The following is a 19,070-nucleotide window of genomic DNA, read 5'->3' as shown; positions in this document are numbered from 1 at the left end:
TGCTTTCAACATGGTTGAGGTGAAAATGATTTGGTATGTTCACGCTATATATCGGGAAATGCAAGCCGGACTTTCCTGGCAGTAAGGCCCTGTCCGTTGCGCTCCGGGGGGGGGGGGGAATACAATGGTGTGACAGTGCCGATGAAATATCTAGCAGATTTTGATTTGAGATTTGGCTTTAGTTATAGTACCTTTTACCAGTAAAGGTGGAATAAATATTGCTCAATAAAAGTGCAAGTACACATAACACCTCTGGTTTGTTTATCACAAGGTCACCCTAATAAAATAATGGCCTAAGTCATTTTTTCAAGCTTTTGGGAAAACACAAACAACTTCACCAAATGCAGACCATAGGATATTTATTAATCATTTCACTCAAAAAGGCCCTCATAGTGGATGACTCTTGAGATACATAGAACGTTGTGTCTAAATCATGTAATATTAAAGAATAAAAGTGACTTAGGCCAATTTCCAAACATTATAGTGTGACTTAGGCAACTTTAACACTGTCATAAATTGCCATTCCATTCCCTATTGCACACTCAAAACTGAAATTACCCTGAGTTAAATTAAACAATTGAAGTGGAGAAAGCAGCAGGCCAGCACACAAGAAATATCTCCCAAGAGTTTAAACAAAAAATAAAAAAATAATTAAATTAAACAATTGTCTTGTAAAGTTCTCCAGATCTTTTTTGTTGGGTTTTAATTGAACTTAACCCATTTCCAATATTCAGACATTTTGAAACCTGGCTATAAACTAACCATTTATTCCACAAAGCAAACTCTAACCATAAAACTACCCTAAATTGAACAAATGTCAGGTCAAGCAAATGCTGAGGAGGCTTCCTATCTTAGTTGTCTTCTGTCCCCGAAGCTAGAAATAGCTAGCTTTTGAATTAAATTATAACTTGAAATTTAGACTAAATTGCTACACGACTTTTCAGCCTAGCCTTTATGATCCAAACTTTGTCACTCACCAGTAGATATTGACTCAAAAATCAAGTTTAGAGCTTCTTCTGTGCTATAATGTCTGCTGCTCCTTGAAGCAGCTGCCATCATGAAAGCTTGTTTAAATTGCCTAAGTCAGAAATGCTTTTTAAAAGATTCAATTATTTTGACTTAGGCAACCAATAAAATGGCCTAAGTCACCCTCTTGACATAGGCAATTGTCTTATTGGGAAAAAAGAGCATGATCCTTTCAACTAAGGCTGATGGGGATTTTACCAGAGGTGGCCAGCATTATCAGGAGCTGATTTAGGCCAAAAACTCATTTTTGTCAAAAACTGACTTAGGCCATTATTTTATTAGGGTGACGATAACGTGGATCCATGATAAACGTTGGATATTAGGTGGAATTAAATGTGTGAGAGGCTTCATTATGGCTTCAATTCATCATCTCACCATCTGCGTCACCAATTCCTCTTGCATCCAAATTATTCATACGTATGGCTCAGAATTTACTTACAGGTGCGCACATCCTTCTGTCAAGTTTGTTTTTATAGAGACCCCAGATCATTTTAATGAATGGTCAAAGTTGAAATGTTACATTACACAGATGAACTAAACCTGTTCTAAACAGGCTAAGCTACTGTAGTCAGATGCCAAGGGATGCAGTAACGTCTACATTATGTTTTGTATTTCCTTTTGTACTGACAAAACAGCAACACAACCAAAACGTTCTGTTGTTCTAGACTTTTATTTGGGAAGATATATTCGTCAAACAATATTTACCAATATCGACAAACGCTACAGTATGATACTGAATAAATTACACTACAAGCTGATAAATATTAAGTTATTTCCCGTAAAAATACATTAAAGAAACAGAACGTACAGTACAGCAGTGAAGCGGGAGAGCTAAGGCTGTCTTGTCTCACCATGAAACTCCTGCTCCACCTTAATCTGGTTTTCTGATAAAACCACATTTAGGAGCTGTGTGATATACAGTACAACAGTAATCCTTCACGTCCAAGACAGGAAACACCCCAGCTTGTGCCTCTGATCTAATCACTGAATTTATATTTGTGACTTCAGCTTTGATGATAACATTTGAGTTGCAAAAAAAGAAAGACAAATCAGCACAATGATGATTACATGAGAGGCACAGACTAGGGCTAACTCTTGACAAATTGGTATACTCGGCCTCCATCCCCACACTGATGCACATGTAAACAGAGGCAGGGATGATGGAGTAGAGATGTTGTTGCAGGGCAGCTCCCTCCTTTTGGAAACCAGTTGCTCAGTTTAGGGATAAGAGTGGGCATGAGCACCGTGGTGTCACTGTAATGAGAGCAGCTACCTGTAAAACACAAGCACAGCAGACAACAGGCATCAATCACCTAGCAGACACCACCTCCTCATGCTGGCGCTGTCAGCCTTCACAAAGCACACAGAGGATGCAGAACTCTTTCAGGAGCCCTGCCTCAGGCTTGTTATTCCCTTTCATTTGTGAATTACTAATTGGTAAGAAACCAATTTGTTCTTTTTTTTCTAAAAGTCACAGGTCGTGGGAAGTAATTTATGATTGGTGGTCAACAGCTGAGTTTTAATTAAGTCCAGGCCAGAGTTCATAGTGCTAGAGATGGAAGTGGTTCATTAATCACAAACTAGCAGACAAGATTGGTAGGTGAATGGCCAAAGCACATCGCTTTTATCTGAATTGCAGTTAACAGTTGGCCAACAAGAAACACATAAGTGAATTAAGTCCTGCAAGGAAAGAGGGTTCGGAGGATCATGTTGGCATTTGATGACACAGAATAAAATATGGATTACATGTAGCTGTTTCCCAATTTGTGTTTTCTCTGATATGTAATCAACACACAGTGATGCATGACACTTATTGATTTAAGCATTCTAAAATTGAAAGGAAACATCTAAATTAGTAATCTAATTATGTGAGTCAGTTATTTAAAAAAAGGCTGTTAAGCGTTAGAAGGAGACTATTGTTAGCCAACAAAAATGGACAGAACAAACAACACTAAGACTTGAATGGTGTTGAAAATGTTCATATTGATAACTGTAAAATCAGTGGTGTGCTGAGTCAACAGCATTATGTCAAAAGTCATAAAAAGAGAACATGTACCATTTCTAAAACAAAATAGTAAGTCATTTGTGTGGGTGAGTGCGGTGGTTTTGTGTAGAAAAACATTGAGAAAATAAACTTAAAATATTTAACAGATAAACACATTTGTTCACCTGAAGTAGTTTATCTAACCTAAACACAAATTAAAGTGTGTTTACAGGTCTTGGGGAGTATTACTGCATTTGTAAAAAAAAATAGTGTAAAGCCTTTTGTGGCGCCAGAGGAAGCTGCATGTAACTGCCTCTGGTGATGTCACTCGTTAAGTTGCATTGACGGTAATATAAGCACTGGGTTTTTAAAAGGAAGAAGAATACATGGAGTAAAAAAAGAGATAATTCCGGTTCTGCTGTATCAATTTTGATCATTGACTTTTATAACTGTCCATAATGAGTCGAATAGTGTTATTGGATACAAACCAGTGGATTGCTTTTCCAAAACCTGGTGTCTACTTTACCCACAGTGCATGTGGCCCCTGAGTGACATCACTGAGAGGTTTTCTGGTGGGCAACAGTTCCAGGTTAAGCAGCCTCTATGGACATTATGACAGAGGTCAAGAAACTGAAGAAGACACTGAGACACTGAGCCAAAAAAAGGAAAAAGAAACAGCAACCAAGCAAGAGGCAAGAGACAAGAATAAATCTCAGACTGGCTTTTTTTGTCTTTGGTGACAGCTTTCGCTAAATAAAAGGCTGCAGACAGACAGAGCTGGACTTGCTGTTAAAAAGTAAGTAATAAGTAATCAGATACTGTACCATGGTCATCACTAAAAAGCTAGAGCTCTACCGTTTCATACAATCAACCTAAAACATTGTGTGATACCTTTATTGTCCCATTGCTTTCCCTCTACAGTTCATAACCTGCAGTCAGACACTTCCATAATCATTGAATGAGCTGCCTGCAGCTGTCTCATCTTTTGTCACTGCTGCTGAGGGATGCAACTGAATCAGACTGACCACACACACACACACACACACACACACACACACACACACACACACACACACACACATTGTCCATTTTAGAGAATGAAAGACAGAGAGAAGGAGAGAGTGAGAGAGGTGCAGACACCCAGGCACACTCAGAAACAACTTTTATTTAAAACGTATTTATCTTACTATATTTTTTATGTAGCAGTTATTTTCATTTTTATTGAATTTTATTCAGATACTCTGCCAGAACTTGTAAGGAAGATTAAATTGAAAAAGAACTAAGCGAGGAAGGCAAATACATTTGTGTTTCCGAAAGTTTTCTGATGGACTCCAGGGCCTTCAAAGCCTTGAGTGATAAGGAGAAGATTAAAACTCTGTTAGGTGAGCAGGACCAGAGAGTTCAAATGGAGGCTCATTGTAATATTTCTGGCAAAAATACAAACAAAAAGCAACAAAAGTAAGAATATTAAAAATGACAGATAGGGCTGAAAACTGCAGCTGCACAAACAGGCATATGCTAATAATTCAACAACACAAACCAACAGACAGGAAGTTCATATCCAAAATCCTCTCAGATGTCATTCACTTCATTGGCAGCTATCATTGTCAGGGACGTTAGGGGAAATTTAGAAAATGAAAACCCACCATCACTGTGAGAGGGGGGCCACTGAGAGTGACCGAGGAAAGGGGAACATAAAGAGGGGAGAGTGGATCGAGAGAGGGAGAGTACAGAGAGCTGTAGGGAGAAGAAGAGTGATGAGAGTCCTGTGAAGTTTGACAGGAGAATGAGCATGACTACACTGCAGAGCTCGTCCATGAAAAGTCCTAAGGCGTCCGACACATTGGTGATTTTGTGCCCATTACACAATGTTCCAATCCTGACCAACTGGAAAGATGCCAGTTTGGGAGGAAAGGACGTGGATAAAGAAGACTTATATCAAGGTAGATCTCTGTGTGTGTATGTGTGTGTGTGTTTAGGGGATGTGTGCAGAGAGAGAGATGATTAAAGATAGCTCTTTGTGGAGATCAGAGGCCATGGGGTGACTGTGTCTGCTTGGCTCACACAGTCAGAGAGTGCTGCCAGTCACGGCCACATCAAAGCTCTGCCTGCCTGCCACCACAGAGGGCACCCCCCTCTACTTCCGCAACACACACACACACACACACACACACACACACACACACATTAGATAAATACACAGGGCTCTATCTTACGGTCGGCGCAAAGCGGTGCACAGCACAGTGCAAATGTCATTGACAGTTTCAGACCGATGGCGTTGTCATTTTCACACTCGGCGCCCACGTTGTGTAAATAGTAAATGTACTTGCGCCCACCTGTGCGCCCCTGGGCACTGATCGAGGATTGCTATCTTGAGGCAGCGGAAAGCGACAGCGCCATAGACAAACAAAAAGCTGGTCTGTGATGGTGGAGTCAAAAGCGCAGTCTGTTTCCTGCTATTTAAAGGACGCATTAGATGCTCCTACACAGGCGGGTTCACACTGTTCATACACTCAGATTTTATGATTTGAGAGACTGCTTTCAGTTATTTTAAACATTTCCATGAATACACTCATGTCACTGTAACAAATATGGTAGCAAATTTAATCAGCAAAACTAAAAGCTGTAGGTTTAAACTCTCCAAAGGAAACGAGTCAGGAGTTTTAAATAATCAATGAGGTTCATCAGCTGTTCCTTGTGTGCAAATGCACATGTTAATGTAAAGATACATATATTGTTTCTGCTGCTGGAGGATCAATGCATGTAATGTCATTAATATTTTCCTCATTAAAGACGTATTTCCGCCCTCTCATCTCACCAGTTATTTATCAGGATGATACTTTTAACGATCCATCCCACCTGATCCATGGACTGAGATCTGTGCACACATAGAGTCCGCGCAGCAGCGCTCCTCCTCCTCCTCAGTTAAATGTCAGTGATTTTTTCATATGCAGTCCAACAGAGTTGTTGATGGGATAGATGATTGTGAAATGGCAGGGGAGAGGGTCCAGCAGCCGAGGATTGCATCCTTTTCCCTCAGCGAAGACAAGTGCCAGAGGTTTATATGTGCCAGGTCCTGGCGCACCTGGCTCTTAAAGTAATTAATAAATACTAATTAAAAGTCTAAATACCACCTCTTTGTGCCATGTGCTGCACTTTGTGCCCAGATTATCCACTGTCTAGCTAGTAAAATACTAATTCTCCAAAATACTCAAAAAACTTTTTTCAGATAGACTGGACAAATTCATTGAAAAACACAACCTCCTGACAGACAGTCAATATGGATTTAGAACGGACAGATCAACATCGTTGGCACTAATGGAACTAATAGAGGGAATCACAAACTGTATAGACAATAAAAAAATAGCAATTGGAGTATTTGTGGACCTAAAAAAAGCATTCGATACCATTGATCACAGCATATTATTAAGTAAACTAGAAAAGTGTGGTGTTAGGGGAGTTGGGTGGAGCTGGCTGTCGAGCTATCTAAGAAACATGCAACAGTTTGTGCAGATAGGTGACCATAAATCTGATTTCATTAAAATTACATGCGGGGTACCACAGGGGTCAATATTAGGTCCAAAATGATTCATATTATATATCAATGACATATGTAGAGTTTCGCAAGTACTGAAATTTGTTTTGCTTGCAGACAACACCAATATTTTTTGTTCCGGTGAGAATTTGCAGCAGACTTTGGAGACAATCACAGCTGAAATAAATAAACTAAAACTATGGTTTGACAAAAATAAATTATCATTAAATCTAAGCAAAACAAAGATCATGTTGTTTGGGAGACACAAAATAGATTGTAATGTAGAATGGATATTAGACAATACTAAAATAGAAAGGGTACAGGAAATCAAATTTCTTGGTGTGATTTTGGATAATAAAGTCTGCTGGAAACCTCATAGGATACATACGAGCAAAACTGGCAAAGTGCTCGGCAATTCTGTGGAAAACAAAACATATCCTTGATTATAAATCGTTGCACACTCTATATTATTCATTATTTTTGCCATATCTGACTTACTGTGTCAAAGTCTGGGGAAAACCTACAAAACCACTCTGCAGCCGATATGCACAATACAGAAAAGAGCAATAAGGACAATAAACAAAACAGGATACAGAGATCACACAAACCCACTATTCATAAAATCACACATGTTGAAATTTATGGATCTGGTCAAATTCAGAACGGCACAAATAATGTACAAAGCGAGAAATAATCTATTGCCAAAAAATATACAAGGAATGTTTAGTGAAAGGGAGGGGGGATATAATCTAAGGGGAGACCTAAATTTTAAAAAACCAAAGGTTCGAACAAATATGAAAAGCATGTGCGTATTGAGCTGTGGGGTGACTTTGTGGAACAGTCGGGAGACTTTCTCCAGACTGTGAGTGCAAATATAAATCTGTTTAAAAAAAGGTACAAAAAAATATTTTTAAACAAGTACATGGAAGAGCAAGTATGTTAACGGAGGATGATGAGGTATAAATCTAGAAAAAGAATAGGGTTGATTGTTATATTGTAACTAACTTAGTATATGGTATATAGGGTATATATTTTTTTATGGGGATAGTTCATATATGTGTATATATATATATATATATATATATATATATATATATATATATTTACAAGGATAGGTATGTAGTATATATTTATTTTTGTAATTATATATTTATATAGATATTTATGAAGTGTATATATGGTATATATTTATATAGGTGTATTATGTAGTAGGATATCTGTGTATAAACGTGGACACACTAAACGCACTAGCGTGCTGTGCTTTAGACCGTGTGCTGTAAACAATCTAACACAAAAACACTTTTCTATGGCTACCTTTCCTCAGCTCATAAGCTCATACATTTTATGTACTTTCATTCCTGTCAACCATCCATTATAATTGTATACATTGTGATCTCGTTGATCTGCTCTGTACATGCGACATCTATTGCACGTCTGTCCTCTGTGGCTCTTCCTGAAGTTTCTTCCGCATTTTTTTTTTTCCCTGTTAAAAGGGGTTTTTTTGGGGCTAGTTTTTCCTCACTCGAATCGAGGGTCGAAGGACAGAGGGTGTCGTCTCTGTACAGATTGTAAAGCCCTCTGAGGCAAACTGTGATTTGTGAATTTGGGCTATACAAATAAAATTTGATTTGATTTGATTTGATAAACCCCCTGGCAACCTTCACCACTACTTGCTTTTTGTCTCAACCTTTACCTTATCCTGAATATTAATTGTGGTTCATTAAATCTTCTTCTTACATATATGTATATTTTTAAATACACTGAACAAAAATATAAACGCAAGAAAACCAGTCAGTATCTGGTGTGACCACCATTTGCCTCATGCAGTGCAACCATGGGCCACTCAATCCACAATGTTGACATCAGCAAACCGCTCACCCACGTGACGCCACACGCTGTCTGCCATCTGCCCTGAACAGTGAAAACCGGGATTCACCCGTGAAGAGAACACCTCTCCAACAAGCCAGACACCATCTAATGTGAGCATTTGCCCACTCAAGTTGGTTACGACGACGAACTGCAGTCAGGTCGAGACCCCGATAAGGACGATGAGCATGCAGATGAGTTTCCCTGAGACAGTTTCTGACAGTTTGTGCAGAAATTCTTTGGTTATGCAAACCGATTGTTGCAGCAGCTGTCCGGGTGGCTGGTCTCAGACGATCTTGGAGGTGAACATGCTGGATGTGGAGGTCCTGGGCTGGTGTGGTTACACCTGGTCTGCGGTTGTGAGGCCGGTTGGATGTACTGCCAAATTGTCTGAAACACCTTTGGAGATGGCTTATGGTAGAAAAATAAACATTCAATCCAGTGATTTTACATTCTGAGGGCCCAATCAGATAGAGTGGAGCCCTACATATTTGAGTGTACCACATTTTTGTTGAAGCCTATCCAGTCTAAAGAAAGAGCAGTGTGTGGTGCATTTTGTATTTTGTTTTTATTGTTTGTGGGCAACTAAAACATCAACTCGCTGATCTGTACCTTTTGGCTAGCTAGCTTCAACTGTCTCTGTATATCACATACATGCTCTTTTGCACATTGCAGAAGCCCATCAATAGTCTGTCCATTTAAAGGTAAAACTAATTCAAAGATGAACCAGGAAGTGGGTCTGTAAACTGTGATGATGTCTACAACAGAAGTGTGGCCAATGATAATAATACAGGAATGGTGGCCATTGTTGGTGATACAGACTTCAGACTCAACTTGTGATTTGACTTTTATTCAATTTAGACTTGACTGACTCACAAGATGATTCATGAACTAAATAAATTCCCTTTAAAGATGGCCAAGTTGATTTATATAACTCCACCAAATCCTTTGACAATCCTAATGAGCACCTGTCAGCCAGAATGAAGGAAATAATCTGCATCAAATGCAGTCTCCAAAACTAAACATAAAAGCCAGTATTTGAAAAACAAAATGCTTTTCAAAGGTGAGCACTTTATCCAACAATATAGTATATATAATATAGTATATATATATATTTTTTGTCGGATATACAGTAGTTTCTTTTCTCTATATATTTTGAAAGAAATATAGCTGGCTGGATTCAGTTGCTTTGTTTTTCCTGCCATCATGTTTTTCTAGGTTTTGGCTACTAATACAAACGCACATATTTAAAAAGTTAACACATCTAATGAATCAAGTCAGTGTTCATTTGCTTCAATAGTCAAGACCACAATCTTTACCTAACCTTAACCAAGGGCTTTGAATTGCCTTCATTAGGATTTAGTTTCCAAGAGTAGACTTGTAGCAAATTAGATTGTTACATGCATTTCCTCCTTTGGTAAAAACAAAAAAAAAAAGGCCTCATGAAAAAAACATTTATGTAATCTATTCTTAATATTCTCTTTTTTATGTGAGGATTTGCTTGTTTAAGCCTGGTGAATATCAGGTGGTAATTGAGATTATATCATTAGCATAACTGGCACCTCTTAATTGCCTTATAAAGCTTGGTATAACAAATGTAGCATAACCAGTAGTGGTATGAGGGTACCCAAAACATGAAGAAAATACTGATACAACTGTCAACAATATGTCATCAAAGCAGAGCACTGTGACCGCAACCCTGTCTCCTAGAAATTATGTCTATATACAACTATTTTTCGTCAATTAATTTTTAGGGGAATGTAATGATGACTGCATTACATTTTCTGTTTACATAATGAAATGAAATAAATGTACCAAAAATGTTGATACTAATCAGAAAAATCTTCACTGACAATGTATTTAATTTGTTTTTCAAACAAAATAGGCAATCTTGCAATATGCTATCTGTTACGGCTCCAGCCCTATTTTGCATTGTGTTGTGCTTTTAATTGCGTGTTTAGGTTCCAAGCTGAGTGAGAGCTCCTGTCTCCCTCCAAAGATGTACTCCACGCAGCAGATTCCGCACCGCATTGGCCAAGAGCCAGTGACATGGCAGCTGGGGATTGGCTGGTACTGGAGAGCGGCGATATTTAAACTGGTTCCACCCAGAAGATGCAGAGGATCGCTACCAGCGAACAGCATCCTCCTCGCTCGTAAACTTGGATTTGTGCTTGATAAAATTAGTATCTTTTAGTAGTGTTTAAGTGATAGAGTGCTCCGTGCTTGTTTCCAGAGCAAGCCTGTTTAACATTAGACAAGAAGCAGTAGGGGTGAGCTGCCTCTTCTTTACTCCCTGTTTTTCTCCTGTTTTTGGTTAGGTTAGGGAGGTAGGGTTAGTAAATGTCTTTTTTTATTTTAAATATATGTTTATTACATTTTCAAGAAATAAAACAAGAACATATATGACAAAGTAAACAAACATACAAACATACACATTAAAATTCAAATTTATACAGACAAGAGATTCAGGAGTCACCTCCTGCACAAAGAAAACAAACAAATAAGTAAACAAATAATATATATATATATATATATATATACACAAATACATACATACATGCACATGATACACATGCACGCACACACACACACACACACACACACACACACACACACACACACACACACACACACACACACATAAAGTAAAATAAATTGAGGGCACATTGCCATGTATGATATGTATGATACATCCACACGATCAGAGAGAGGTACATAGAAAGAAAAATACATCAACCAAACCGCAGGGTGTCATTTATGAGGCAGAGCATTCGGAGCTATGATACAAACCCTCTTGCGAGACTGGTGAAAACATTCAAACCAATATATGACAGGAAGGGTTCCCATGTTTTACGGAAAACATCATCTTTGCTGTGTAGTTTACACGTCATATAGTCCAATGCAACATATTCAAGTGTCACTCTTTGCCACTGAGCCTTAGATGGAACTGTATCCATTATCTAATTCAGAAGAATACACTTTCTAGCACAGAAAGCAAGTGTTTGGTGAAATTTTCTTTTAAATTTGTCAGTGATGGACAAATCACATATGCCAAGTAGCAAATATAAGGGGGTTGTTGTTTCTATTAGTAGACAGAATCTTATTTATTTCCTGCCCTATGACCTGCCAGAACTGCTGTACTTTCCTACATTGCCACAGACAATGTGTAAGACTACCAGTTTCTATTTTACACTTGGGGCACAGTGGAGATGCATTAGCGTTGAATTTATGACGTTGGGAGGGAGATATGTGGGCCCTGTGTAGGAGCTTAAGTTGCATGGCTCTCACTCGGTTACACACACTCAATGTTTTTGCATTCTTCCACGCATCATTCCAACCATCGTCTGTTATCTCAACATTGAGTCTCTCTCTCCCATAAGCCTTTCAGAAAATAGGTGTTTGTGGTGTTATACCCCTTAAGGATATTATAGAATGACAAATAGACCTGCCGGATTTCTGTTAAAAGAAATGTCTCTCTAAATGTGAAATATTTTGACACTGAAGGATTGTGGTGTCCCTTGTGACAAAGTTTATTACTTGCAAATATCGAAAGAAATCCTGTTGTTGAATGCCATATTTCTTTTTCAGCTGACTAAAAGACATCATGGTAGAACCTTCCAGTAATTTGTGTAAAGTAGATATTCCTTTATTTACCCAGACACGGAAGTTTTTGTCCATCACTCCAGGAGGGAAATCAGGAAGATTGCATATTGGAGTGAAGACAGAGGTGAATTGTGATCTACCCTCTAATTTTCTAATGGCATGCCATGCCTTAACTGTGGAAATTGTAATTGGGTAAGTACAAGCAGACTTCAAAGATGAACTTTCTCTAATAAACAAAAGATTACTCAAAGGGTATTTGGACATTGAACTTTCCACATCCAACCAGAGACACATCCAGTCAGCTATAGTACATAAATGAGCACTAAGCTGGAACTTTCTAATGTCTGGGAGATCAACACCTCCTTCTGTGGAAGGAAGACATAACATAGCTATTTTGAGGTGTGCTTTCTTCTTAGACCATATAAAGGAACTGAACCAGCTATTTACCTGTTTGATGGTCTTTTTGAGGAACATAACTGGGATCATTTGTATTGGGTAAAGTAACCTGGGAAGGATGTTCATTTTCAGGAGTGCAACATGGCCTAACCAGGAAATTAGGAGGGTGTTCCATCTCTCTAGGTCCAACTTTATACGCTCGAATATGGGTGGGAAATTTGCTTTATATAATTGGTCAAAGGAGGGTGTTATACATATTCCCAATTAGACAAAGGTGACCATTTAAAAGGAAAGGGAGATGGAGTTTTGGGTATCTGTTTCAGACTGCCTAATGGCATTACTTTAGATTTATTCTGTAGCCAGAAAAAGTACTAAACATATTGATGGTCTCAATAAGGGCTGGGGTCGATACCTCAGGCTCAGTCAAAACAATCAAGGCATCGTCAGCATAAAGAGTGATCTTGTGTTCTCTAGTGTCAATAGTGAGACCATGTATGTTTTCATTTGTCCTGATTGCCTCAGCGAGTGGCTCAATTGCCAGGGCAAAGAGCAAGGGAGATAGGACATCCTTGCCTTGTACCTCTTAAAATATGGAAATTAGAAGAACGCAACCCATTTGTAAGCACTGCTGAGAGGGAATTAGTATAAAGTAACTTTATCCAGTTAATAAACTTTTCACCCAGGCCAAATTTGTGCAAGGTGTAAAACAATTATGGTATTTCAACGTGGTCAAATGCCTTCTCGGCATCCAGAGAAAGCACCAGACCATTCAAAGACCGCTGTTGAAAAACTTGGATTGTGTTCAGTAATCTGCAAATATTATTGTATGAATTACGACCTTTAATAAATCCAGTTTGGTCATCATTTATAAGAATAGGGAGTAAGCCTTCTAGTCTCGTTGCTAATATTTTGGAGAGGAGTTTCAAATCAGCATTCAACAGGGAGATGGGTTATTATTAATTTTTTAAAATTAGAGAGATGTGAGCTTCTCTCAAAGACTGCGGTAAACTGCCTTTCTTAAAAGAGTCATTAAACTTATTTAGAAGAGGGTCCATCAGTAAGTTGCGGAACTCTTTGTAGAATTCACTACTGAATTCATCTGGACCTGGAGCTTTACCAGATTGTAACCCTTTAATAGCACTGAGCACTTCCTTCTTAGATATAGGAGCTTCAAGAGATGTTTTCTGGTCGTCAGATAAACTAGGAAAGTTAAGAGAGGAGAAAAAAGTGTTTCAGTTGTGTCAGTTTGTAGTCCACATGTATACAAATTGTCATAGATAGTTTTAAATGTGTTGTTAATGGCTATGGTGTCAAGAGCCTGTTTACCCAGACTGTCTACAATTGAGGAAATAATTTGGAAATCTGCTTTTTTCTTCGTCAGATATGATAGATATCTCCCTGCTTTATCCCCATGTTCATACATTTTTTGTCTAGCAAGTCTGATCCTGCCTTCTGGCTCTTTTGTTAGTAGTAAGTTTAAAGTGCACCTCAGTGCAGAAATCTCTTTAAGCTTATGTACAGATGAGTTTTTAACATATTCTTTCTCAGCCTGTTTCAGTTTGGACTCAGATTTTTCTTTGTTTGTCCTGCCTTTGACGTATTTCTCCCCCACGGCTGGGTCGTGGAGCATCTTGGTGGATCTGTGATAGGTGACTCTCAGAGACGCGGGGTAGATTTGCCTGTAGTCGGCACTGAGTGCTCTCAGGTGTTTCTTCACTCCATCATATCCCTTTCTCCTACAGAGAACAGATGCGGAAAAGTCCTGAAATATCATCACCGTCGCGTCTTCATATTTCAGTGCTTGATTTTTCCGCCCCATCTCCTATGCCGCATTCATTACACGCTGTTTATCTTGATAGTTATGGAACCTAACCAGCACCGGCTGCAGTCTCTGGGTGGAGGGGGGCTTTGGGGCCAGTGAGCGGTGTGCTCTCTCCAACTTGACTCGACCTGACTTCGTTTTAATGTGAAGGATTTTAGGGAGCCAGGTCTTAAAGAACTGAGTCGGGTCTTCTCCTTCAGCCTCCTCTGGAAGTCGGACGATACGGATGTTTTTACGTCGCCCTCTGTTCTCCAGAATTAAGTCAGCTCGCTCACTTAATTCACACACCATCTTTTCTAGCGCTTTCAGTTTTGGTATCCTCCAGCGCTAAAATCCTCTGTTCGGCCTCGGTTATGCGCCTTTCGTGGCTGTCGAGTTCCTCCTGGTGTGTTTTTAAGAGCTCTGACAGTGGGCCTAGCTTTTCATCGATAACTCTGGAAATGTTGGCTGTAATTTCACCCACTGCTTCACGAAGTACCAGTAAGCTAGTGTCTGCGCCGATGTCGGCTATGGTGCTAGCTCCTGCGTGGGCACTGCCAGCCTGCTGGCTAAGCTCAACATCATCAAGAGCTTGATTTTTCTTACGTGGCATGCTGTCGGACTGTCTCAGAAAATAGCTGTCAATGTTCATGTTAGGCTAATGAACCATTAAGAGGTTGGAGTGCTATTTTTGTAGGGTTAAATGGAAAAATTAGCAAATTAGCGCACCAGCTCTCCCGAACGTGACCTTCTCTCAAGCTGCCATCTTGAAAAACCAAGTGAATGTCTTTTTGTTCCTTTTTGTTCATAGGGTTTAGGTAGGTTACCGGTCGTAAGTTTAGATTATATATTTTCAGTCACACTCTGTAAAGTTGCACTTTGTTATTTTGTAAATAAATTGTTATTGTTGTAAATACACTCTGTGGTCATTCGTTTTATGTCACGCTTTGGCAACCCTAGGCCGAGCGTAACATATCCATTGGCAGTGACTAAGGATTGTAGCATACTGGCAGCACTTTGTTAAGGTCTGGGAAAGATCATGGTCTGTTTTAATACAGAAAAAGTCAGCAGTGACTTGAGACACAAGATGTTTTATATATACATATTAGGGATGTCGAGATTCACTGATTCATATCGGTGGTCCGATACAAACATTTGCGATGCGACTGCACTGGTAGATTCAAGGTGCGTCGGATATAATTTACGGGTGAATTTGCGGTGCATCTCTTCTAGCCTGTCTGCACCGGTAAATACCATTGTTAAATCGATTATGTCATGTTCTAGTATCTATTCCCTGTCCTATCGTATTTTCCGAGGCAAACTGAATGCAGCATCGTGTCCCCGGGCACTGACGCAAGCAGGTGTTGTACACAACAAATATGGAGGCAAATGAGAACGATGTTAGCAGCGATGAGATATTTAATGTACCAAAAAAGACGCACAAATCAAACGTGTGGCAATATTTCGGGTTTTTCAAGCGAGGAGGTCAACTTGACAAGATGCACGCAATTTGCAAACAATGCCGTGCGGCTATCAAGTACATCAGTAGCATGACGAACCTGGCGACGCGCATGAAAAGCCGGCACGGCGTGGATACCTCTGAGTCTGCGGCTGCTCCCCCTTCCTCTCCTTTGGATGCTACTGAAGCATGAGCCACACAGCTGGTGACACGAACAGTAGGTCTATCGCTAGTTTCTTTGGACAAAACACACCTCTGGCAGCTAACTCTGCCAGCTCCCAGGCCATAACTGATGCCATAGCCTACTTTATCTGCAAAGATATTCAGCCCTACAGTGTCGTAGAGAATGAGGGATTCAAACAACTGGTCCACATTTTAGACCCAAAGTATAAAATACCACAAAGGGCATTCTTTACCGACACGCAAATCCCTGCTCTGTACAACTAAGTGAAAACAGAGGTAGTGGAATCCCTGAGTAATGCCCAACGAGTTGCTCTCACTATGGATGGCTGGACGTCCTGTGCCACTCAGTCATATATCACAGTCACAGCACATCATATTGACAATGAGTGGAATATGAAAAACCATGTTCTGCAAACTAGAGCATTTAATGAGGCCCGCACTGGACAAAATCTGTCAGCTTTTCTGCGTGATGTTTGCTGTGAATGGAAACTTAAAGATAAGAAGCCTGCTTTGGTCACTGACAATGCAAGGAACATGCTACTCCCTGGGGCAGGTGCAGAGATGGAGCCACACATCAGATGCATCGCTCACACTCTAAATCTGTCCTCCAAAAAGCTCTGAAGGTTGAAACTGTTTCAGCACTCCTGGTTAAAATCAGAAAACTTGTAACATTTTTTCGCAAAAGCCCCAAAGCTTGTGGGGCTCTGCATGAAGTGCAAGCCCAATTGAAACTAAAACACCACAAGCTGGTTCATGATGTCTCCACAAGGTGGAACAGTCCCTTGGACATGATGGAGGGTTTGTGGGAGCAGCCTGCAGCAGGCTGCTGTGACTTTGACAACAAGGAAGATGAAGTCAAGGGGTCGAGGAGAGAGCCTACACAGCCTCACTGAGGAGGACATTACCCTGATGCCAGAGGTCATCAAGGTGCTGACACCCCTGAAAACAGCAACCAAGTGTCTCTGAAGAAAAAAAAAACACAATTTCCATCATCGCTCCAACACTGGCAAAACTAGAGGAGCATTTTGACCCTGATGACAGTGACCTGCTAGTCATCTCTGAGATGAAGGATAGGTTTAGACAGGACTTCAGCACCCGTTACACATACATTCAAGACTTCCTCTGGAAAGCCTCAGCGCTTGATCCCCACTTCAAGGCACTGGAATTCCTGGATGATGACCATATTAGGGACACCATATACCTGGGGATAACAGCTGAAGTGGACAATATGGTAATTATGTTCATTTATTTATTTATTAAGTATATTCTCACTGCTGCCTTAAAACTGATGTTTTTATCTGATTTAGTTTAGAAATGTAATAGCTTATATCTGCTCATTGTTCTCAGGCAGAAGAAGGTGGCAGGCTGAATGAGAGACAGGCAACCAACCCAGAGGATGAACAGAACTCCCACAGAGAGGAGGAGGAAGAAGAAGAGGAAAAAGGTTTGTTTTGATTGAAACCCAGGACTACAATCTGTAATAGTTTGTTGTTTTGAAAATTGATATGATATTGTTCTTGCAAAATTGTATAACATTGTTCTTCTCTTCTCTTCTCTTCTCTTCTCTTCTCTTCTCTTCTCTTCTCCAACCTAGATGATGACCCAGAGCCTCCCATGAAGAAGTCAGCATTGGACCTGATATTTGGAGGTTTCTCCACTCCAAGAGCACAGAAGAAGAGTTCAAGAGAAAGAGCTAAGGAGGAAACAGCCAAGTACAGGAGGAGGGATTGTTTAGATCTGCATGGTGATGTGTTGCAGTGGTGGAAAGAGAAAGTGGATCTCCCTCTTCTGTCCAAATTGGCCAGAACCTACTTGTCCATTCCTGCAACAAGCGTTCCTTCAGAACAAGTGTTCAGTACTGCTGGTGACATACAGTAGTGACTGCTCAGCGCAGTCTGCTACTCCCAGAACAGACTGTAGACCAGTTAATATATCTAAAGAAAACCTGAAACTAAGCCATATAAGATAAATCATGCAGTGAAGTGAGGTGTTGGCAGTAAATGGCACTTGCCAGTAGGTGATGTTTTTTGCTTACATTGTGAGCAGTTAAAGGTATAGTTGGTAATCCTGTTCAGAAACACTTTTTGTTATACTGGGTGAAATGGTCTTCCCATCCTGAGAGTAGTCCATACATAATGTGTTCAGAAAAAGGAACGAAATAAATCAGACCTCTGTGGCAGCTGCAGGCCTGTAAAAACTCTGACCAATCCCTCCCTCTCGGTCCGAGTTGAAAGAACCAATCAGATGCCTTCATGTCTCTTCCTGCCTGCCCCCCCCCCTCTGTTATTTCATTTACATGTTCAATTTCTCATAGAAATTACACCAATACTTTTTCCTCCTCGTACACGGGAGTACTATGGACATTGCACTTTGGAAAGAAATATCTCTATTTGAGCACCTTGGTGAGAGTATTGTTTACAGCAGCTGTTGCTGGCTGCCAGTTATAGTTTCATTTTTACACTTGAGTCTGTAAGATATTGTTATTTGACTTTAATTCTTTGTAAGATGGAATTACACAGCCATTTACTGTATGTTCACTATTCGGTCAACTAACTGAAACATCGTAAAGCACATCGGTCTGGCACACAGTATGTGTTGCTGGTCATATTATTTGCACTATGCACAATGTTAATAATTTGCTTGCTGAAACTGTTCAACTGTGAAATTTTATACATTTTGTATAATTATAGAGACAGAGAACATAATTAGGAGTAAGGAGTGCTTATTATAAATAATACTGAATGCTCTGTCCGTACATACTGAATTATTTCTTTTTTTATATAGGATTTATTGGTTTGCTCCATAAAAAACAACCAAATATTAAATACATCCCTCAAATTCATACAGAGAGTAAAGCAGAATTGTGCTATTGAGGTAAGAAACCTAATGTGGGCTAATACACTCTTGTACTGCAACTAACTGGATCGAATGATCACATCATATCGAACCGAATCCTTTTATAATTAAGTCATATCGTTATCAAATCATTTTTGAATCATATCGTGAACAGGAGTGAATCGCATCGTATCGACAGGGGGCTTCAGTGTATTGTAAATGTATCGTATCGGTGGCAGCATATCGAGATGCGTATCGAATCGGCCTCAGTGGTGGAGATATACATTCCTAATACATATGTATATGTATGTGTACATATATATATATATATATATATGTACACCGATCAGCCACAACATTAAAACCACTGACAGGTGAAGTG

General features: G+C 39.7%; 1 protein-coding gene across 3 annotated transcripts in view; it reads right to left on the bottom strand.

Moving 5' to 3' along the window:
- Positions 1 to 1,680: 1,680 nt before the first annotated feature.
- Positions 1,681 to 19,070, bottom strand: part of tsnare1 (T-SNARE Domain Containing 1) — a 251,305-nt gene continuing 233,915 nt past the window's right edge. For all 3 annotated transcript variants that reach the window (XM_084357776.1, XM_084357778.1, XM_084357777.1), the window contains one exon: positions 1,681 to 2,299. Coding sequence is in view for 1 of the 3 variants with exons in the window: in XM_084357778.1 (XP_084213904.1) it covers positions 2,240 to 2,299 (60 nt within the window). In the remaining 2 variants the exon portion in view is untranslated. The remainder of the gene's footprint in view (positions 2,300 to 19,070) is intronic.

The sequence above is a fragment of the Pagrus pagrus genome (assembly GCF_965226575.1).
Source record: "Pagrus pagrus genome assembly, chromosome: 7".
Lineage (NCBI taxonomy): Eukaryota > Metazoa > Chordata > Actinopteri > Spariformes > Sparidae > Pagrus > Pagrus pagrus.
This window is presented reverse-complemented; position numbering and strand designations above follow the sequence as displayed.